At 37.2% G+C, this 24,792-nt stretch overlaps 1 protein-coding gene and 1 non-coding gene across 2 annotated transcripts in view; both read right to left on the reverse strand.

Moving 5' to 3' along the window:
• The window catches only part of Usp6nl (USP6 N-terminal like), a 118,432-nt gene that overhangs the window by 92,257 nt on the left and 1,383 nt on the right, over positions 1-24,792 (reverse strand). Inside the window, exon 2 of the mRNA XM_069990348.1 lies at positions 11,774-11,865. Within this exon, the coding sequence (XP_069846449.1) occupies positions 11,774-11,777 (4 nt within the window). The 5' untranslated portion in view covers positions 11,778-11,865. The remainder of the gene's footprint in view (positions 1-11,773; positions 11,866-24,792) is intronic.
• LOC138806376 (U6 spliceosomal RNA) lies at positions 24,146-24,251 on the reverse strand. Its single transcript, XR_011365826.1, has one exon. It is a non-coding gene; the product is annotated as a U6 spliceosomal RNA (small nuclear RNA).

Raw genomic sequence — 24,792 nt, forward strand, 5'->3', positions numbered from 1 at the left:
CAAAAGCTCATGACAGAGCCCAAGATATGAGTTCAAGCTCCATGACTGACAGGAAAAAAAAGATTCTCCACCAACAATGGAACCCCAAAAAAAGTATTACCAACTTTCCTAGTTTTCTTTTCCAATTATTATTCTGTCATCTTAACATACAAGAAAATAACAGAGCCCAGAGCAAATCAAACTTGTCCCCATTTTTCAGCTAGACACCTGAGTACACAATGACTCCACCAAGGTTAGCAGGAAAACAAACTCTTGCTCACTGACACCAAGGCTCCCCTGTAAAAATCCAGTTTTAAAAATTCAGGATGACGTTTTCAGCTCGTCAGAGAAGAGATGCTATGAAATGTGCTAAAGACTCCATATAGGGGTTAATTTACTCATTTAGACCTACCAATCTATGACAGCAAGAAAATACTTATTAATAATGGACAAAACAGAACATGATGCCAACTACTTACCTTTACTTTGTAAGTTATATTTCTTAATGGTAAATTAAAGTAATAATTCATACAAGTCAAAGACCAAGTTTTAAATCAAAAACAGTTTTTAAAACAAATGCCTTTCAAGAGTGACCACACAGGGGTAAATCAAACTCACGTTCCCCAAATTTTTTCTATTCCTAACTCACTTCTAAGGACAGTTCTAAACATGTAATAGGCACCAAATGACTACTACCCTTCTTTTCTAGTCATGTGTCCAGGTTCTGGGAATTTATTTCCTCTCTTCTAGAAGACATCTGTGAGAAGTACCATTTTTGAAAGGTCTTTACCCCACTTTCTCCTTTTCTTTTTTCCTGGTGTGCTGGGATGGCGGGTGGGGGGCAAATACAAGGCCTTGTATTTATTAAGCAAGTACTCTACCACTGCACTACATCCCCAGTCCTGCAAGGTTTGCCTCTCCCAAGCCCTCTCTTTTGCAGGACATTATCTCAATCAAGTCTATCCTCTCTTCAGCAAAGAGCAGAAGATTTAAACTCATACCTCTATAAATTTCAGTAATATCATCACACTATACATTGGTATTAGTATTGAGGATCATGATTCAAAGCCAGAAGGCAGCAAAGCCTGTGAGACTCTTATCTCCAATTAACCACCAAAAAAGCCTGAAGTAGAGCTGTGGTTCAAGTGGTAAAGTGCTAGCTGTAAGCAAAAAAGCTCAGAAATGGTGACCCAGGCCCTGAGTTCAAGCCTCAGAACTGGCATAAAATAAAAAGGAAAAAAAAAGACCACTGAACGACATGGAAAAGCTAACTATATGTAGACAAATAAACACAAAAGGTACAAAATATGATTCCATTATTCACACACACACACACACACACACACACACACACACACACACACACACACACACACACAGTCTATATGGAGAAAAGTAAAGGTACACAAAAGAAAAATATAAAAAAAGTACCAATAAAATTTTTTCCTCTTAATGGTGGCATGATATAGGAATTTCTGTTTTCTTGTTCTATATTTTCTACAGTGAACATATTTTACTATTATTTCTTATGAGAGAATTATCTTTTTGGATTAAAAAAAAAACTCCATATCCTCTCACTAAAAAAAGCAAGTAAGATTATGAAAAGATATTCCATGCCATATGTCAAAAGGGAAATGCAAATAAGACAAGATATCGCTACACAACTATTAAAACAGCTAAATTCCACAATCTTGATAATACCAAGTGCTGTTGAAGATGTGGAGCAGCAGGAACTCTTTATCTCCTACTAGTGGAAATGCAAAATGGTACAGCTACTTTGAAAGACAGTGGGGCAAATGTCTCACAAGACCAAACATACTCTTACCAGGTGCCAGTGGCTCATGCCTGTAAACCGAGCTACTCAGGAGGCTGAGATCTGTGATCTCAGATCAAAACCAGTCCAGGCAGGAAAGTCCATGAAACTCTTATCTCCAATAAACTCACAGAAAACTGGAAGTGGTGCTGTGGCTCAAGTGGGATAGCGCTAGCCTTGTGCTGAAGGGCTCAGGGTTAGTGACCAGGCCTACAGTTCAAGTCCCACAACACACACACACACACACACACTCTCTCTCTCTCTCTCTCTCTCTCTCTCTCTCTCTCTCTCTCTCTCTCTCTCTCTCTCTCTCTCTCTCTCTCTCTCCATATGATCCAGGAACCACAACCCTTTGTTGTTTATCCAAGTAAGTTGAAAATCTGTATGTACACAAAAACTTGCACATGAATCTTTAGCAGCTTTATTTATAACTGGCAAAAATTTGAAGCAACCAGCTGAATGCCAAAAACTCACACTTTTAATCCTAGCTACTTGGAAGGCTAAGAATTAGAAGATCGCAGTTTGAGACCAGCCTTGGCAAAAAAGTTCAAAAGAATCCATCTCAACAGAATACTGAACACAGTGGCAAAAGCCTGTGATCCTAGCAATGACAGGAAGCCTAAAGTAGGTGAGCTGAGGCTCAAGAACACAATTGGGCAGGAAGCAAGACACAACATCAAAAGTAATCAGCAAAACAACAACAACAAAATCCACATGCTTTCTCACCGTCACATTCAAGCATTCCCAGAGTGATACAAAGGGAGAATGTATGAGAGAAGAAAAAGTCAAGGAGACAGAAAAGCAACTGCTACAAATATAATCAGTACCTACCGTCCAACCAAAAAAATAATAATAACAGCTTCTTTCAGATAAAAAGAAAATGAAATAAAGAAAAATAGCTACAGGAAGCCAAGCATGATGGTCAGGTAGTAGGAGGCAGGGGAATCATGGTTTAAGGTCAGCTCTGGCATAAAAGTTCACTAGAATCTACCTCAACTAATGGCTTAAGGAAGTATGTGTCTTATTCCAGCTATCAGGGAAGCACACATCTATGAGCAGTGGTACATGTTTGTCATCCCCAGGCTGGCCAAGACATAAATGAATTTCTTGCCCTGAAAATAACTGAAGCAAAAAGGGGCTAGAGATATGGCTGAAGTTGTAGAATACCTGTCTAGAAAATGTGAGGCTCTGAGTTCAATTCCTAGAATCATGAGGGGAGGTATAGTTGTGCAGCACATCATTAGTCACAATAGCCAAAAGGTAGAAGCAAGACAAATACTCATTGACAGAAGGGCAGGTAAATTCATCCTTAAAAAGGGAGAAAATTTTGACATATGCTACATGGATAGACCCTGAAGACAGTATGATAATCAAAATAAGCTTGTCAAAAAAAAGGTAAATAATTTATTAGTTCATTTATACTTGAAGTATCCAATAGCTTGGGAGAAAGAAATGGGAAGTGAGTGTTTATGTATACAGAGCCACAGTCTTATAAATAAAAAGAACTGAGGAAATGAGCTACCTGATGTTGTGAATGCTTCAACACCATTAAACTATATACTTAAAACGATCAAGAAGGGGCTGGGAAGGTGGCTCAATGGTAGAGTGCTTGCCTTGAATGCATGAGGCCCTGGGTTCGATTCCTCAGCACCACATAAGCAGAAAAGGCCAGAAGTGGCACTGTGGCTCAAGGAGTAGAGAGAGTGCTACCCTTGAGCAGAGCTGAGGAACAGTGCCCAGGCCCAGAGTTCAGGCCCCACAACCAACAACAACAAAAAATCAAGAAGCTAAATTGTATGTTAATATTTTGCCATGATTTTAAGTTTTTCTTCTAAAACTCAACACAACTGGAAACAATTTTATAATGTTATTTTTAAGCCTATTAAGCTAATCATGATGAAAATGATATCCTTACACACCAGATATTAGAACAACTGTAAATGGGTATAATCTTTTAGACTAGTTTAGATGCAAGTAGGTACAATACAAAATGAAGGCACTACAGGGCCTTTATCTAAACTAAATTTGCTGGGTATCCTCCATCATACTGACTTCTACCAAAACTGAATTTTCCCTGATTTCTTTTTTTTCTTTTTTTTGGAGGGGTGGGGAGGAAGGGGTCCAGTCATGGGCTTGAACTCTGGGCCTGGGCACTGTCCCTCAACTCTTCAGCTCAAGGCTAGCATTCTTCCACTTGAGCCACAGGGCCACTTCCGGCTTTTTTCTTTTTGCTTACGTGGTGCTGAGGAATCAAACCCAGGGCCTCAAGCATGCAAGGCAAGCGCTCTACCACTGAGCCACCCTCCCAGCCCCTTCCCTGATTTCTTAATCTTACTGTCAGTCTCTAAACCCAGGTCTTCACATCATTCACTCTGCTGGGAATAGATTTCATCTGGTCTTAAGGAAAGAGACTACCTGAAGGAGGCCTTCCCACCCCACTGAGGTTAGATTCACTGTCACAGAAACAATATGGAATTAATTGCTTAATAGCTATGATACTAATGCTATGATACTCTAGAAGACCAAGAGTCATGTCATGTTTTCAGGTATACCCAAAGACCAAAAGTAGCAATAACATACAGGACTTAATTATTTATTCAAAACCATTCTCTCACTTAAAATCAAAAGTTTAAACACCATAACTCATGAAATACTTTTAAATTAATTTATAGTATAAACTTTTATTGTCTACCTTTTGCAATATTCACTATACCTTGAGATTACTAAACTTTTATTATCGTAACTATAGATGTAAGTATTCTGACACTTCACATTAAAATCTAATATGACCTATAAATCTCAAGCTTAATGAGGATCACAGTCTTGATATGTTCATTTACTCTATTTTTAGCTAAAGAAAATTTAACAGGACAAAGACAAAGAGACACTAAATTTAAGAGAAGGCCAACTTTAGTGATGTAATCTCAATTTATATATTAATAGCTGAACTACTTCATTATTATGAAACAATTATATGCAACACTGCTATAAATATTCTTCATCATATTTGTTCAAAAGTATTTTTATCAAAATAGGAACTCTGCTAAAAGGAGTCTTGATAAAAGCCAAAAGCTGTCTCCTTTCAAGGTCACTGCACAATCCATTGCCATTTCAATTCCTTATAATAAAAGCAAAATAGAAACAACACAAGTAGCTCCCAAAACTGTGCTGAGAAAAGAAAACTTCTCTTATGCTAATTTAATAAGGGTGTAGCTCATTTTATCTGAAAGTGTGCTCCTATAAAGGAGCCAATACTTGAAAAGCAATTCAATGTAAATTGTCTTTAATTTCTATCTAGCTTCTGAGGCACACAGCTCTTCCACAGAACAGATATGTAGGTAAGCTACTTTTTCAGACAGAATTTTTATTAAGTACTAACAGTCTCCTATTATTTGTTTCCTATTTTTCTATTTACTTTGATTAGAAGAAGTATTAAATTTGGTAATTTAGTCAGTTACTTCTAACTTATCTGCTCTCACAAATGTTAAAGTAAATCTTACCTCAACATTATTTCCCAGTGAATGAAAATCTTTATTCCTAGTCTATTAGAAAGTGATAAATACATTACATCAAATTATTCCTTTTCCTACCATTCCTTTTCCTCAGTTGACTGGAAAACGGTCTAGCAGCCTCATTCTATTATTTAGGCCAAAGGGCAAGATCAAACACACCAACACAACAGATTCCCTTCTGGACTGTTCCATCAGAAGAGAAATAACATCAAAATGGTTCTTAGGAATATGTCGTATATTTAATAACAAAGTAAAGCTTTCCTGACAAAAATTAACTAAAATACAGAAATTAAAGTCCAGTGCCCAGTGGCTCACGTCGTAATCCTAGATACTCAGGGGACAGAGATCTAAGGATCAAGGTTTGAAGCTAGTTCAGATACAAAAGTCCATGAGACTCTAATCTCCAAGTAACTGCCAAAAAACTGGAAGTAGAGCTATGGCTCAACTGGTAGGGCACTAGCCTTGACCACAGCACCCAGGCCCGGAGTTCAAACCCTAAGCCTAGCAAAACACACACACACACACACACACACACACACACACACACACACACACACACACACACACACACACACACACACACACACACACACACACACACACACACACACACACACACACACACACACACACACACACACACACACACACACACATTGACACTTGAAAATAATGCAAACAAGATTTTATGAATTTAAACCTTTGAAAAGGTACAACTAATCAATCACTTCTCTTTTTCTGCCCTTTTTTTTTCTTTTTTGGGGGGTGTGGGGAGTCTTTAAAAAAATATTCCACTAGGATTATGGACACTATGTTGAAAATGAATTATACAACTTGTAGATGAGGGATAGGAGGGATAAACTGGGAGAGAGCAAAGGAAAGGGTGACATTGCCCAAAAAGAAATGTATTCATTACCTGACTTATGTAACTGTAACCCCTCTGTATATCACCACTATAATAACAATAAAAATCAAAAATAAAACATATCCCATTAATACAATCATCAGTTTGTATGACACTGGCTTTTATAAGGATTCCTCTTGTTATAGTTTACATTAAAGATCTAAGATAGCTGGGCATTGGTGGCTCATGCCTGCAATCCTAGCTACTCAGGAGGCTGAGATCTGAGGATTGCAATTCAAAGCCAGCCTAGGCAGGAAAGTCCCTGAGACTCATCTCCAATTAATCACCAGAAAACCAGAAGTGGTGCTGTGGCTCAAAGTGGTAAAGTGCGAGCCTTGGGCAAGAGCTCAGGGACAGTATTGAGGCCCCGAGTTCAAGCCCCACGACTGACCAAAAAAAAAAAGGGGGGGGGTGAGGAGAGAGAAAAAAGAGATCTAACATACTCATTTCAAATTACAGTTACAGTGTGAGTGTAACAACTGTTTTTTTCTTTTTTTCATAAAAAACAAATTGAACAAACTGAATAAATGTGAAACACTGAAAACTATGTAAATACAGAAAAATAAGAACAACTTAGTCCTAAAAAATCATACTTTTTATGAATTGAAATAAAATTAACAATCTACAATGAAATCCATCTAATAGTACCATTATAAAACATTTTCCACAAAATGACTTCAGCCTCAGATTTTATAAAATATATAATCAGCTAGAATAAAAGTTGAAAGATATCATAATGCATTTAACAAGTTCTCTATGTCTTGTAGCTGGAGCATAGCATCTACTGTGCCTGTGTTAGGGCAGGTGAAAGAACTGATTCCCTCTACTTCCGGGATAGCTGGGTAGAAAGACCAGTCTGGCTTGAGGTGTTAGAGCCTGTAATGTAATATCCAAGCTTCATCAGCTCATCTCACAGGCTGTACAAACTACTACCATGTTCTTCTATGTGTTTCCTGACATAAAGAAGGTCTGAGAAATCCTACACAAAAAAAAATCCACCAACACAAGAATCCAATCTTTCCTTTAGTCCCTCAAAAACATTGAAAAAAATATTACTTAGCCGATATTCTCACCCAAATCAAGATTTGGAAATTCTATCTACACTTGTATCTTTTTAACCTTTATATGCTTCTGTAATTTTTTTCCAGAAAAGGATTTCTGATATATTCAATTCCCAAACTGTGTAAGACTTACAACCCCTAAAAACTGCTACAATCTCTAACCTATCACTATCTACAGTAATCTACTCAAAAATGAACTTTTTTGCTAAAGAAAATCAACAGATTGGCAAGAAAAAAAAATATATCTCAGCAGGATTCAAAGGAAGATTTTTAAAAAGTTGAAATCTAAGAACAAAACTAAGAAAGGCAAATACTGCCTATGTAATCAGTCAAATACTGTCTATATAATCAACCTTGGGTTATTTAAGGTTTTGCTATGGCACTCCTGTGGTTTCCACTCCCATCCTAAAATGAACGCTATCACTCGAGCCACTTCTCCAGCCCTGTTTTCTACAAGTTAGTCTTCAGATAGTCTCATGTCCTGCTCAGGTGAGAACCTAAACCACAATCCACCTATTTTACGCTTCCCATTGTTGCTGGGGTAACTCATATGCTACCATGTCCCACTTCCCTCTGCTGAGATGGAATTCTGCCAAGGCTAACCTAGAAATGCAATCCTCCCAATCTTTGGCTCCCACATAGTGTAGGATGATAGGCATGCACCCGCTGGCTTCCAGCTATAGGTTGATAAGAGGTCTTGTGCACTTTTCTGTCCAGGATGGCCTCAAATAGCAATCCTTTCTTTCCCATTCTCCAAAGTACCTAAGATTACAGACATGATCTACCAGCATCCAGCTTGTTTGAGATAAGGTTTCACTAACTTCTGCTCAGACTACCATCAAAACCATCATCCTATCTCTCTGCCTCCTGCATATCTAGGATTACAGGCACATGCCACCAGTCCTAGCTTATAACCAACCTTTCAAAATTACACCTAACAAAACTATTCATTTTTTCTGAATAGTTTTTTCCAGAATGAACTCTTAAAATATTCCCATATTGAAATCAAATTAAGAGCTCCACAAGGCTTACAAAACAGTCAAAGCTTCTGGAACATAAGACCTGAGACTGACTTCCCTGTCCTCTGGCTTTCTCTCTCCTAATTTCCCCTCCACATCTGAATTCTACACTATTCAACTCTTCAAGTCAAATCTTCAAGTCTTTCTCACATTGCCCCATCTACCTGGAATGCTGAATCTTTTACACCCATCCTTCTCATAGGAGTGTCTCAAGTTTCATCCAAAAATACTAACACACAGAATAGCTAACACATACTAAGAATATTACTTAAGAACTCCCAAATATGTACAATATTTAGCACTTACATGCCAGAAATAGTGTCTTCCCTCAAGGAGATTACAAGAGAAAAACAGAAGCAAATAAGGTCATTTTAAGGAAAGTTCAACACAGAACCATTCTTTTTACATAGGCCATCCTGGAGTTTCAAACTCAGGGCTTTGCACTTGCCAGTCAAGTTGTCTACCACCTGAGCCAATCTCCCATCATGAGGTGACACTAATGTATGATATAAACTAACTAACATGGTACGTGTAGAGATGACAGAGAAAGGCTCTATGAAGCTAATTTTAAAATTAGCAGAAGCGAATTTTAAAAAAATAATCTCCAGTGGAATTAAGAAGTTTGGATATTCTAACATTGGTGATTGAACCTCAATGACATATTTTATTCTTTGGGGCTCCTTTTCTTCACCACAAATACAAAGAAAAGGATAGATATTTCAACATATAAAATACAAAAAGAAATTAAACTGACATAGCTATGCCCAAAACATGTTAAGCATTTCTGTGAATCCAAAATCTAACAGGAACACAAAGTGTGAGACCAGCTGAAGCAAGCCACTCTAGGTCCAGATCAGGAAAAAGCAGCAGGAGGTTTGACCCTATGGGGTAAGTGTAAAGAAAAGTGTTCCATATAAAGCAGACTCAGGAGCCAGGACCTGGGGTGGCACTCTTCCATGAGTATAAAGTAGGTTAAAAAAGAGTTCTGCCAACCCTGCTGAGCCTACAGCTTACAAGAAGTTGCTGACCTGATGCCAGCTGATTCAGTGACAGAATTTGTGATGTCCCCAATGTCACCATGGAACAGGGGCTCTGATCCACTAACACAGAGCCAATGCTGATCTCAAAACAACTACAGATGTAGTTGTCTCTAAGCCATAAAGAACACAGAACCAAAGAACACAGGGAAGGGAAGATAAAGACAGGACCAAAATAATAATAATAATAATAATAATAATAATAATAATAATAATAATAATATTTCCATCTCAATATGCCTACAAAGCTACAGAAAACAGGTTTTCTTTTTTAAAAAATCATGGAGAAAAAGAAATTGTAGAAAGACAAGGACACAGCAAAAAAAAAGTAAAATAAAAGAAATGAATAAGAACTAGTGGACATAAAAAAGAATTAAAAACTATTGTAAATGAAATATAACCACTGTAATTTAAAAGTAGAATTTTTTACACTATTAGGCACCTAACATACCATGATCCTCTCTCCCTTTTGCCATCAACCTCACAAGGCTGATTTTCAAGTGGAAAATACACTGTTTCAAACACTGAGATTCAAACTTAAAAAGCTTAAGCTACTTTTCCTCAAAACAACACATTCTTTTTTTTTTTTTTTGGGGGGGGGGAGGTCCGGTTGTGGGGCCTGAACTCTGGGCCTGGGCGCTGTCCCTCAGCTCTTCAGCTCAAGGCTAGCACTCTACCACTTGAGCCACAGCGCCACTTCTGGTTTTTTTCTTTTTGCTTATGTGGTGCTGAGGAATCGAACCCAGGGCCTCGAGCATGCAAGGCAAGCACTCTACCACTGAGCCACCTTCCCAGCCCAAAACAACACATTCTTGACAAGTCATGTAAAAAGACCCTAATATTACTAAAGTAGAAGAAAGTTTAGTTACCTACCCAAAATGTAAGCATTTTTAAGTCAAAATTATCAACTCATTACCACCTTATCTAGTTAGAGGTTTACATTAAATAAGAATTCTCACAAAATTTCCTGAGTGGTCTAAAATAACAAAGGCTGCTTCTTTCCTAATTGGTATTTGATTGCACCTAACAACTATCCTTGTTTATTCAAATTATACCAACCAGAAAGTTATCCCACTAAACGTTTGGAAACTCAAGTCCACTTCTTATAATATTCTTAGTCGAAACTCAAAGATCTCACAATAATAAGAAGTTCATTTTCATTTATCAACTGCCCTAATTAATTAAATTGTTAAGAAGAGCTGTCCTAATTCATCTTAAAGGAAATGAAAATAATTCACACAAAAATTAAACTCTAACATATTCTAATAAGGAAATACTCCATCCCAAAGTTTCCATAATCAGAAAATATATACTTTAAAACACGCCTGTTTTCCTAGCTACTTGGGATCTGAGGACCTCAGTTCAAAGCCAGACAACGAAAGTCCTTGAGACACATCTCCGATTAACCACTAAAAGCCAAAAGTAAAGCTGTGAGGCTCAGTGACAGTGTCAGCCTTGAGCAGAAAAGCTAAGGGACAACACCCAGACCAGAGTTCAAGTCCTAGTACTAGCGCGCGCACGTACGCACACACGCACACACGCATGCACACATACACGCATGCACACACACACACACACACACACACACACACACACGACTTCTTTTATTACTCCAACTACAGGAAAATCTCAATTCTTTCCTTATCCTCTAAAAGAAATTAGTTAACACAAAATAGTAAATCCAATTTTTTTTTATTTTATTTTTTTGGGGGGGGACCAGTCGTGGGGCCTGAACTCTGGGCCTGGGCGCTGTCCCTCAGCTCTTCAGCTCAAGGCTAGCACTCTACCACTTGAGCCACAGCGCCACTTCTGGCTTTTTTCTTTTTGCTTATGTGGTGCTGAGGAATCGGACCCAGGGCCTCATGCATGCAAGGCAAGCGCTCTACCACTGAGCCACCTTCCCAGCCCCAAGGGGGCATACCATCCAGAAGTACCCACGATTGTCCAATTTTATTTACAAACAGAAGTGAATCAAAATGGAGAGTAAATATTATATATACTTTCTTCTTACCACTGAGAAGACAAAAATATTTATTAAATTTGGCTAAGTTCAGAATATACTGGTGTCTTTGTTCCATTAAAGGCATTAATAGTTTTATTTGGTGAAGTTTATTAACTCATTACCCAGTAATTAAATTTCATACAATAAAACCTTTTCAGTTATAGTCAACTCCAATATTTCCTATTCAAATTTCTAGAGTCATTCTTAAATGGCTCATCAATAGAAACTTTCAAATGACAGAACTAAATCAACTAAGAAACTAACCACAGGTTTCCTTATTATGTCTAACATCTTAGAATAAAAACATCAAAAAGTATTTCCTTACTTTAATACAGACAAGTATTAGGGCTAACCAGAATTCCAATTTACCTAATGATACTTTTTTAGAAGTAGCACACTACAAGCACTTCGGATACAGGTCAAATGAAACAAAGCAGCACACTTACTCATGACTGGAAATGTCTCTGTATGTTGTCCCAATCCAATATTAAACCAAAATCTACTGTCCAGGGCGTCTCAGAGGAATGCATGTCCTATTCTGAAAATGAGAAAGAAAGAAATTATATTATCTAAAGGTCAATATTTAAGATAAGGTCTTCTAAAGGGAAACAAAAACAATTTCATCTAAAAAATTCTTCTATTTTCAGAATCCTTTTCCATCATTTAATAAAATCTAAATACAATTGCTAATCAAACTTCAGAATATTATGATTCAGTTCACATCTTCCTTTATCTGAAACAAGATACTCAAAAAGTAAGTAATGCCAGGCACCTGTGTCTCATGCCTATAATCCTAGCTAACTCAGGAGGCTGAGATCTGAGGATCGTGGTTCAAAGCTAGCCCGGGTAGAAAAGTCCCTGTGAGTCTCTTATTTCTAATAACCCCTTAAAAACTGGAAGTGGTGCTGTGGTTCAATTGGTAGAGTGCTAGCACTGAGCACAGAGAGACTCAGGGACAGTGCACAGACACTGAGTTCAAGCCCCACAACCGACCAAAAAAAAAAAGTAATACATTTAAGGTATTACCATATAGAAACTTACTGATAATTCTCCACCAAAATTTATTCTCTATCCTCAACTAAGTCATAGAAAATACCAAATCTGCTAAATCCATTCAATTACATACAAATGATGTGTATCACATCAAAGGTCACCAAAGTCATGCTATGGACTTTCTCATTTAAATTTCTCATTAAATGAAAAAAGGGAGAGGGGAAGCAAAGCAAAAAAGGTTTTCTGTAATAACCCTACATTTACCCAACCATGTGGGCATGGTTCAAGGCATTTTCCCCTAAGTATTTTTAAAATATTTTTTATAAGGATGTGCCAATGGCTCACACCTGTAATCCCCACTACTTAGGAGTCTGAGAATGTTGGGATTGTGGTTCCAGGCCAGCCTGGGCAGAAAAAAGTTCCTAAGATCCTTTTCTCAATAAAGAGCTAGAAACAGTAGCTTCTTGTTATCCTAGCTACCAGGAAGCCTGACATGAAAGTAGATCTCCCTCAAACATTCACCCAGGAAGCAAGATCCTATCTCAAAAATAAGGAGCAAAGGTCAGGACTAGTGATGTGGCTTACTGGTTAAGAACAACTGCTTAATAAATATGAGGCATTAAGTTCAAACCCCAGTACTGGCAAATACTACTTTATTTATTTGATAAAACATTACACTAAAACTTTCTTAGGTAGTTCTTTCCACTCAAGAATATAAAGCAAGTCAGAGGCAAGTGCCTCATGCCTGTAATTCTGGCTCCTTGAGAGGCTGAGATCTGAGGACTGCAGTTCAAAACTAGCCCTGGCAGGAAAGTCCATAACACTCTTATCTCCAATAGCCAGCAAAAAGACAGAAGTGAAGCTGGGTCCCAAGTGGTAGAGCACACAGGCCCTGAGTTCAAGCCTCAGTACATGTTCACGTACACACACACAAAGTATAAAGCATCAGAGTGGGAATTGTGGCTTAGTAGTAGAGTGCTTGCCTAGCATGCATGAGGCCCTGGGTTCGATTCCTCAGTGCCACATAAACAAACAATAATAATAAGGAAATTTCAAAATAAATCTAAAAAAAAAAATAAACCACCAGTCTATGAGCTTTAAAGCTCATAGAACTTGATTTTTAAAACAAGTATAAAGCATCATGCTGTATTAGGATTAATAAACAACCTCTCAGTAAGATTTATAACCCTTCCTTTCTTATTATTTAAATGAGGCATAAATACTAATGATATTTTAAAACATAACTACAGATGCACAAATGCCTGCCTAAATCTAATATATAAATTTCACAGGAAAGATAAGATCACATTTGATATAAAATTCACACTTGTGCTATATCACACACATAATTTTCTTCTTAAACCAATAACCCACTTCCTATAATCACAAAAAGTGCCAGTGATTTTATTTTCTAAATCAATTAAGGAAATAATACTAAGTCTCTCTGCTGTAACACTTTTTAAAAAAATAAATAATACTAAGAGGGTAAAGAGTAAAGAGAGAGAGGGAGTCAGACTGAGTGGGATACATTATTTGCAAGTGCAGAAATAACACAATGAACCTCCACTTTGTGAAATTAATGTATGCTAAAAAAGCAAAGACGTTTTTAAGCTTGAAAAAAAGTTTGCCTCATGTATATACTCTCTACTCATGTCATGTAATACACATGAGAAATATGCATTAACAAGATGAAAAAGACTGCATCAACACGTGTATACACTGTAATTAGCAGTGGCATATAATCACAGTTGTACACATAATCACCTGAAAGCTGACCCAGTTTTTGTTTTTCCTTATCTGTGCACTAGTAAGTTATTTCCATTTCCAGATAACTCAATTATCCCAAGGAAAAAAGAAGTTGTATGGAAAACCAAAAACAACATATAATCAACCTGTTAGTTTTGTAGTACAAGATGAAAGTTTCTCATGATAAGTACACTACCATGATGTCACTTGAATGAAGCTATTAGGACTTATTTTCCTTCCTTGGAAACTAAGTGGAACATGCTGACCTGGAAAATGCTGAATGATGACAAGGAAAGGCTTGTCCATGCTTCAAATACACAAAGTACATGGAATGTTCATGCATGGCCCACTTGCATTTATACTTATACAATCTAGTCTCTTTACCCAGGGACTCTCCTCCTTAGTCATGTTTATATCAAACTTTTATCTTAAATTTTCCAAATGGTAACATCCAAATACTTTGTACTAGAAAATGTCCCATCCCCCCACCGTAATTATAAGTAGCTGAATGAACAATTAACCCAAGGATTTAAGTAAAAACATCAAGAGTTTTCTCAGTACTCAAAAGAGCATCCTCAAGATACCACCAAGATCTCAACAACACCCAGATAAAAAAACTTACAATCCAGGCACTAGTGGCTCATGCTTATAATCCTAGCAACTCACGAGGGGAGATCTGGGGGTCAAAGTTCAAAGCCAGCCCAGGCAGGTAAGTCTGTGAGAATCTTATCTCCAATTAACCACCAGAAAACTAGACATGGAGTTGTGGCTCAAAGTGGTAGAGCACTAGCCTTGAGCAACAAATCTCAAGGACAGAGCCCAGGCTCTTAGTTCAAGCTGGATGACTAACAAGAACGAAAAAAAGAAAAATTTATGAACACTGGATTCATAAACTCATCATTTAAAGTAATAAATGTACCCATCTTATATTTATAAATATGTAACACATTTATTAGAATTTAAGATAGAATTCTTAGAAACCTTATGAATGAGTTACAACTGGGGTCATTTTTTCAAGAGTCTGTGCTAATTATAGCATTATATTCTCAAACCTATTTTTTCAGGTAGGTTGTCTATCAGTTCTTTTAAGCAGTAGCTTAAGATAAAATGAGATTTCCCTTCTCCCCTAAACACTGTTTTGCATGCCATCCAAGAAAGAAAAGCTAACGTGTCTTACATCCACAATTTCACATACAAGATAGAGTGGGATACTTGTGCAAATTCTGAGCTTTACTCTTCCATTTTCAAGTATTTTGGGCTTTGGGAAAATGGTCATATGCTTTGCTGTTACAAAACTGACTACCCTCTCCAACTGGAGGTTGTAAAAGCTCATCTGCACTCTCCTGAACTCCTGCAATGCACCCAAAGAAATACACATCCCAGGTAGTCCCAGTAGAAGCAGATACCTGGCATATTACTGAAGCCAACATACAGCTTTTTTCCAAATCCAGCCAAACCCAAAGTCAGCAGATACCATTCGAAATGAGTACCTTATATGCTACTGAAAGTTTGTAGTTGTTACACAGCATTATAGCCAAAGATGACTAAAACAGAAAATATAGTAACTTTAAAAGCAAATTTACTATCATTTCAAGTTAAGAGTTGCACTTAAAAATCTGGTCATATACTATTAATAAGAAACATTTAAATCACTACAACACTACAGGTTACAAATAAAAATTCGAAATGTTTATTGGACAAACCAAAAGAGAGACGTGCTAACAGTAACTCAAAACTGTTCATGGGGCTTTGTGTAGCTTAGTGGTAAAGTGTTCAAATCTCTCAACTCTGAAAAAAAAAGAAAAGAAAAAGAAAAACAGTTTTTTAAAGAATGGGAGGGAATGGGCTGGGAAAGTGGCTCAGTGGTAGAGTGCTTGCCTCCCATGCATGAGGCCCTGGGTACGATTCCTCAGCACCACATAAGCAGAAAAAAAAAAAAAAAAAGCCAGAAGTGGTGCTGTGGCTCAAGTGGTAGACAGATAGCCTTGAGCTGAAGAGCTGAGGGACAGTGCCCAGGCCCAGAGCTCAGGCCCCACCACCACCACCAACAACAACAACAAAAAAAAAAACCACTCATAGCAATGTTATTTTTGATACTAAAAACCTGAAATTGTCATCTGAGGGATTATCTTTTTACATGCAAATATGCAATGAAATGAACCAAATGTATGTATATCAGGTCTCACAACAATTAGTGATAGGTACTTACATTTGTTATATTAGTTATATATGTGTATTAGTAGTTACAATGAGACAATGATATCCTTTATTTAAACAATGGCAGTAGGAAGTGGCGCTGTAGCTCAAGTGGTAGAGCGCTTGCCTTGAGCTGAAGAGCTGAGGGACAGCGCCCAGGCCCAGAGTTCAAGCCCCACGACCGACAAAAAAAAAAAAAAAAAAAAAAAAAAAAAACAATGGCAGTAAAGTGAGTAAGAAAGATCTTCTAGCCTGGGACTGGCCTAAACTGAGAGGGATGTTAGTCTTTATGCAACATATTACATATAGTGTTTTGTATGAATCACATATTTTACAGTTCAATATAAAAAAATTTGTAAAAGAATTATAAAGAACCTAAATATATGAAACCACATGTACAGAGGAGTTAAATGCAGTTACAATCTTTAAGCCATAATTAAGATGCAGAAACAGTTGTAATGACTCATTTTTCCTTAAAAGACAAATACAAGTCAAAGCCAGTTCCACCTTTTATGTGAAAAGATTTATGATTATACATTTTCCATATGTCTAACAGCTAGCTACCAAAGTTGGATCATTTGTGCTGTCTGATCACAGCTGTCTGACACTAAAACCTCTCCTCTCCCTTTCACAGCTGTAGAGTCCTAGCTCATTTTCTATTAGAAATACCTAAAGCCTGTTTTTCTATTGCTATTTGTTGAACTGTCATTCCTTCCCGCATACACATACACACACACACACAAAATTTCCTTCAGTCTGGCACTGTCAGTGCAAAAAATTATAAACGTTCATGTCCAATATTAAGGGTCTGAATGAGTTGTTCATTTACATGTAATAGTGTTACATCTGTACTAAAAATGTTCCAAAGAAATATAATGACAAGGAATGAATGAATGCATATTGAAAGTAGGTTTTATACAACTTTATCAGAATCAGCAAGGAGTATTAGAAATGAAGACTCCCTAAGTTAAATGTATTTATTTCCTCAAAGGCTTATAAACCAATACTTAAATTACTAATTCTTAATTTAAAACAGATAATACATAAATTTATCATACATCCAATAAATACTTATTAAGCAGGTATACGAGTCAGGCTGTATGATAGGCACAACAGAGACCCATGAACAAAACAAGGACCAGATCTCATGAACTTTATATAACAGTACTAGTAACTTCTTAATCAGATTCACATTCATTGTTCTGCTATGTAGATGAGGGCATTCTAGATAAAGAGCTAACTTCAACTAATGTTGAAGTCATTCACTGACACAGTCTCACCATGATACTTGTACAATTCTTATGCTTTCTGTCAATAATGCTCTTTTACAATTTATACCTCTGAAACACAATGCTAAATTCCCACAACTTATTTTCCCCAGTTTTAAAAACAGCTAGAGAGAAAAGGGTTGTTTATCATATTCACTAAATCAACAAAATACTTCCTGCTAATAAGATCAAAGAATGAGATGGGCCCAGAGCAAAGGAGAAATCATTTGGTTTCAACAGTTTGTTTACACATGTATGTTAATGAAACATGAGATAAGAATAAGGTCGAATTTCTCCTTCCACAGGTAGAATTTAAGTTAGGTTTCCAAAAGGCCTTATCAAATTCCAGTAGCTTTTCTCTGGTCAAAATGTCAACTTGCAGGCATTTTGGAAGGCACAATGTCCATTCCACATCTCATCTTCCTTCCTTATATTTTGGGGGCCTTTCAAAAGTGACTTGTTATAGTTGCCTTATGCACTTCACATATCATAATTAGAACTGTACATATGACTGGGCTCTGTAGATAAGAGCTAAAAAAAGAAGAAGAAGAAGAAGAAAAAGAACAGAATACCACTGGTTTTTAAATGCTATTTTAAAAGTCGGTTGAAAATTCTGGACTGCCAACTACAATGTCTACTTTTTAAAAGTAGACAAGACTGCCAGGTACCAATGGCTCTCACACCTGTAATCCTAGCTACTCAGGAGGCTGAGAATCTGAGGACTGAGCTTCCAAGTCAGCACCAACAGCAAAGTCCCTGAGGCTTTTATCTCCAATTGATCACTAAAAGGCCAGAAGTGGAGCTGTGACTCAAGTGGTAGGGCACCAGCCTTGAGTGGAAAAATCTAAATGACAATGCCTAGTTTCTGAGTTCAAGCCCTAGGTCCAGTACATACTATCTGCAAGCATGGAATAGGGGGAAGGGGAAAGTAGGTCTATTTCTAAACCTATCTTCAAGGAATTAAAATCTAGTTAGATTCTCAACACCAGAATGTGCTCTGCCATTCATTATATATACACATATTGTATCAATTAGCTAGTTGTACAATATGAAAAAAACTGCTCCATTGGCTTCTGATAACAAAATAAAGACAAACTTGGTAAGATCCTCAAAAGTGCTACAATGTAAACAAAAGTGCTACAAGAAGCTGGAGGAAGTGGAAGTCAAGGGCTTCAGTTCAATCCTAAAGCCCTGAACTAACAGAAAATGTGTAAATTTCTAAGCCTAAGGGTGTGGATACACTTAGTTGAAGGGGGGGGAGGAGGGAGGCAGGGGAACTTAAGAAGATGGTAGTAGAGGATAAATCACCAAGGAAATCATTGAAGGTAAGTCCTAGATGAAACAGCTTTCCAACTCTGCTATTATTAACCAGCTGTAGGAATTCAGATCAAACCACTTTGCTTCTCTGAGCCTGTTTCTTTATTTGTAAAGTCAAGGTTAAACTTTCTAGGCAGCCTACTACTCAGGATTTTCATGGGATTATGCATGAATAATGATTTAGTTAAATACTCTGTAAAACTGTCGAATGTATTACTAATAAAACACTTCTGGCTCATTTGAAACATAATTTGTAAGATCCCTTTATTCACTGTACTAGATTATGTCAAATTATTATCCTTAAAGAAAATATTTAAAGAAAAATACTTCCTAAACAAAGCTGATCAAAGAGCTTAGAATGAAAACTGACGATATAAATGGTAAACAAAATGTGATACAAATTGATAAAGGATAGGCTCAGTATCTCTCCAACAAGCAACTTTTTTTTTATTTCAAAAGTTTCTCTTCAGCAATTAATGTATATAATCTTAGCACCATTTGAATACACATTTTTAAATGCTGTTTTAATACTGAGCCTGCTACTTCACAAATTCTTTTACCTAATCTCTACTTTCCAATAACTAGCATCCAGTTGGGAAAGTAAAGCACAAATATAGGAAAGTTACATAAAAGACAAAGATGAAGCACCTGTACTCTTAAGAAACATAAACCAAGTATTTTAGACCACCCCTCCTGCTTAAAGACAGAGCTAGCCCCCTCCCTTCCTCTCCCTTGCAAAAAAGAGAGAGAGAGAGAGAGAGAGAGAAAGAGAGAGAGAGAAAGATGGGGCTGGGAAGGTGGCTCAGTGGTAACATGCCTGAGGCCCTGGGTTCGATTCTTCAGCACCACATAAGTAGAAAAAGCCGGAAGTGGTGCTATGGCTCAAATGGTAGAGCTGAGTGACAGTGCCCAGGCCCAGAGTTGAGGGAGGGAGGGAGAGAGAGAGAGAACACTACATAGAGTTTTGAGATATTAAAAATACTAGGGATATAAACTGGTACCAATACTTTGAGAAAAGGTTTGCTAAGTAACTACTACATTTGTTATACATTACGCAACAATTTCATTCTTAAAAATATGTCCAAAAGGAAAGAGTCCATATAACCAAGAAAATATACATACAAGAATGTCTATTAAAAGTAGAGAGCAGGGGCTGGGAAGGTGGCTCAGTGGTAGAGCACTTGCCTTGCATGCTCAAGGCCCTGGGTTCGATTCCTCAGTACCACATAAGAAAAAAGCCGGAAGTGGTGCTGTGACTCAAGTGGTAGAGCGCTAGCCTTGAGCTGAAGAGCTGAGGGACAGTGCCTAGGCCCAGAGTTCAGGCCCCATGACCGGACCAAAAAAAAAAAAAAAAAAAAAAGTAGAGAGCATAAATAGTGATATAGTCTAGTGCTAGGCTATCTCTATGAGCAGACTGCATTTTCCAATAATGGTCCAACACACTCTTCCAGAATCTTGTAATTCCCCTTCAAGAAATCAAGTCCTTTTCTTCTCACTTGAACGGGTAGGCATGCAACTCCCTGAAAAAAATAATAAGCAGTGGAAGCTGTACCACATAATCTCAAGGCTAAGCGATAAAGGCAATGAAGCTTCTGTCTGGCTCACATTCTTTTGCCTAACCTTTCTGCTCGCCTCCCTTCTCCCTTAAAAAAGTGAATCCCAAAAGAAAGGATTTGGAAGTAAACTAAACCAGCTCTCAGTTTGGATAAAAGTGATCCCAAGAGCCTTGCAAAAGCAAAGGAAAAATCTTTCCTTAAATCTATACATAACCTCTTCTAGAAACACAATGGCCAACACACACTTAAAAGCACAAAAGGAGAAATAAAGGGGGAAGGGCAGAACCTATAGCAGTTCAGGGTAGAGTTACCATGCTTATTCTTTCCAATAGAACAGGTACAAAATTTGAAATTTTTGATAGGAAAATAGAAACTACAAGTAGCATTATCTGAAAAAGAACGAGAAATAAAAATCACAAATGTTAATTCCAGGGAATACATTTACAAATAGATTAGATACTAGTGAACACTAACTTACTACACTATAAGATAGGCCAGAAGAAAACATCCAGAACAAAACAAAGAAGCTAAACATGAAAAAATAAGACACAAAATACACAGAGAATACAGTAAAATGATCTAATATTTTATAATTGAATCCCCAGAAAGACTAAGGGGGGAAAGACAGAAGGAGAAAGAGAGAGGGGAGGGGAGAGAAGAGGGGAAATCTAAAATTTCTAACACAAAAGGAAAATATTAAAAGAAGCTGGAAAATGAGACAAACTACAAACAAAACCAGCAAGAAACTAAAGCTGACTTCTGAAGCAAAAAAATACTAGCTAAAGTATTATATACTGTATCTATCACATATTATACAGTGAATATACATATCTTCATATGTTTATACATATATATGAACATAGATGAAATAAAGACACGCTCAGACTAAAAAGTTAGAACATATCAGATCCACTCAAAAGAAAATACTGAAAGGTTCTCATCAGGTGTAAGTAAAATTATCCAAGATGGAAGCTCAATAATGCAAGAGGGAATGAGGGGGGGAAAATGCACTGTTTAACAGAATAACAGTAGACATAGGCTTGTGGGATTTTTAAATATACATATGCATTTTAAAACTTAACAATCATGAAGAGATGAAGGGAGTGAGGAAGGGAGGGAGGGAAGCTACTGAACTAAATCTTGTCTTTCCTTTGTCAGTGCTGAGGATCAAACCCATAGCCTTGTGCTTGCTAGGCAAGTGCTTTACCACTACATCCCAGTCCTGAGCTAAATTTGTAAATATATTTTATTGTTATTATTAAGGTATTGTACAGAGAGGCTGCCATTTCGTAAGTTAGGTAAAGAGTACAATTCTTTTAGGACAATGTCACCCCTTCCTTTGCTTTCTCAGTTTGCCCCTCTTGTACCTGCTGACAAATTACATAGCTCATTTTCCACAGTGTCTATTGAATACTGAACTAAACATTTATAAAGGCTTTTCACTGACTAGGAATAGGACAAAATTCTCAATATTATATGTTGATAAGTATATTCCATTTTTTAAGTAAACACAAAGGTAACAGTAAGAAAAAAGGGGGGTGGGGAAGAAGGAAATGGTAAAGGTTATTTTTATACCAGTCCTGGGACTTGAACTCAGTGCCTTGGTGCTGTCCTTGAGTCTTTTTTGCTCAAGTCCAGCAATCTACCACTTGAGTCACAACTCCACTTCTGGCTTTTTAAGTGTTAATTGGAATATGAGTCTCATGGACATTTCCTGCGTAGACTGGTTTCAAACTGAGATCATCAGGTCACAGTCTCCTGAGCTGCTAGGATTGCCCGCATGAGCCCCCATTACCCAGGGCAAGTTTAACCTGGTGTGGGGAGATAAACATAAAACAGGTGAGACAAGTAATTTCAAAAATTAATTTTAAAGCATTTTTATCAGTTGCATGTCAATTCTAGCTCCCCTACACATAACTAGTGCTTATAAATCTTAGCCTCAACATCGATTCCATTTTTGTATGACTCATTACAAATATCTATTTTGCCTTTTCTTACTACAAACACTAACATTGAAATATCCAAAACCCAAACAAAATGAAACAAAAACTAAGAGCCCAGATAGCCAATTCACTTATAAATATTGCATTAATTCTATAAAAAAATATTAATTTGCCATCATTGATCTATTTAACATGATTAATTGCAATATTAATACATTAAGAAACTTTAAAATGAGATTCTTTCATGGTAATTTTAATTCACTTTCTGATCCAATGTCAGAAAAATTCCAGGATAAAAGTATAGTGATATTTTACTCATAACACTGTCAGCAAGACACGGGTATGATGTGAACCTCTATCACAAGATAACTAATCTCTGCAGAGCCAACTTCACAAGACATAAAACTCCAGAGTGAGTCCTGATTTTTCTATAAGCAAATGAGGCTACTTAAATACTAATTTTTTTTTTTTTAGTATAGATGGCTCCTACAATTTTGTGAAGAGTCGGCACTTCCCCGTCTAGGGCTGGGAAGGTGGCTCAATGGTAGAGTGCATGAGGCCCTGGGTTCAATACTTCAGCACCACATAAGCAGAAAAAGCTGGAAGTGGCTCTGTGGCTCAAGTGGTAGAGTGGCTTGCCGTGAGCTGAAGAGCTGAGGGACAGTGTCCAGGTCCAGAGTTCAGGCCCCACAACCAACAACAACAACAAAAAAAAAGGAATAAATAAATAAATAAGACAGTCTAAGCTACTCAAAAAGATGAAATCAAAATACTATTCTGCTATCATAATCCCTGTAAATAAATTGAAGAATATTTTATTAACATGTGATCCTAGCTTTATAGCTACAGAAACTAAAAGATAAAGCAAGGCTTGTAGAAGTCAGCAGCAAAGTGCACAGAGTGTCATTTCCAGGCCTAGTACAGTTAGGGTCAAATCAAATGAGTCCTTTCTATATGACTATGAAAGAAAATTGAGTCAGTTCATTCAGATAATTAGAGAACAGTGCCAAGGAAGGAGCCTTCTCTTAAAATAAACAGTGATTGCTTACATAGGACGTAGAGAGGTAATTAATACACAAACATTTTTATTTAACCTCCACAGTAAGCTCCCCAGTTCAGGGCTATGTATATATTCTTTTCCTACTCTCCAAGTTTTCAAACCCTCCCCTAACTCCTCTTTTAACCTATCTTCTCTCATCCTTCACATCTCACAAATTACTTTAAGAAAACTACTGACTCATCCAAAACCTAGGTTTTAGAGATCTGTGTACTGTACTTCAAAGGACTAGTCCACGTCTTGAAAACAAGGTACCTGCCACAAATTCCTGGGCTACACAGAAGCACTCCAGAAGGAAGTCTCTCCGACTTTACAAAAAGAAGAAGAAGAAGAAGAAGAAGGAAGGAAGTGTAGTTACCATGCTCAAAAAAGTAATTTGCATGAGGTGATGCAGCCTAGAAATGACAGGGCCACTCACTGTCCATGAGTCCAATTCCATACTCTCCAATCCTACTATATGGAGGCGTGCTAGAAGCCTGTTTTCCTTGAAATTATTATTTTTGTATTGATGTCCATGTAAAACTTTGACATTTTTGCAAGAAACTGTGACTCTTTATGATTAAATGAAATCTCAGAAAGTAATATGATTTTCAAGCCACACACTGAAGGGAACAAACTGTAACTTTCTGATACTTAGTAGTCTGAACTGGACTAGAAATAAAAAGAGAAAGCTTCACACTGCCTTAACATGGCTGAGCTTTTTTTCGTTTTTAGGGAAAGCGTTTAAAAATATGGAAGAATGTAAAACACTTCATGAGTCTGCAGGTCATGGGTCATGTTGCCCAGAAGTCATGCTAATCTTCTCTGCATCCTTCCAATTTTAGTCTATGTGTTACCCAAGCAAGCACTTCCTCAGCTTTTAACCAAAGCAATTGTTCTCAATTTGCTACTAACTTAAACTTACTGGCCTCGTTTTCACCCATTTTTACTGGCTACAAAACGGAACAGAAATTTGATACAGTGGCAAAGACTAACTTTGGAGACTCAGTCTGAAACCTCTGTAGCTGATAGCTATCTTGGTTCCCAATAATGGTTGAAGATGATCAATTTATACATCATGGAGCCAAACATGACACTTATACTTAACTGGCTGGTTTAACCAAGACATTTGTCTCACTAGGAGCTATTATCCCCCAGGACAAAATGCTGTAATGAAATATCTGTACCAGAAGCAAGTACCAAGGAGAGTCTCACAGTTTAGACAAAGAGCAGTGAACATCAACACTAAAGTTCTCGGGACAAAACTTCTAGTTTGGCAAAGGATGCTTTTCTGAATGCCTCTAGGACACCTCACTAATTCTTTCAAGACATAACCAACCAAGGCATTTCTGTCAGTTCACCATACCAGTACTTGTCATTGGGACCGTGCTTTTCCTTTGAAAGCTAGTT

This window comes from Dipodomys merriami, unplaced genomic scaffold (genome assembly GCF_024711535.1).
Source record: "Dipodomys merriami isolate MVZ:Mamm:240054 unplaced genomic scaffold, mDipMer1.0.p SCAF_4, whole genome shotgun sequence".
Taxonomy (NCBI): domain Eukaryota; kingdom Metazoa; phylum Chordata; class Mammalia; order Rodentia; family Heteromyidae; genus Dipodomys; species Dipodomys merriami.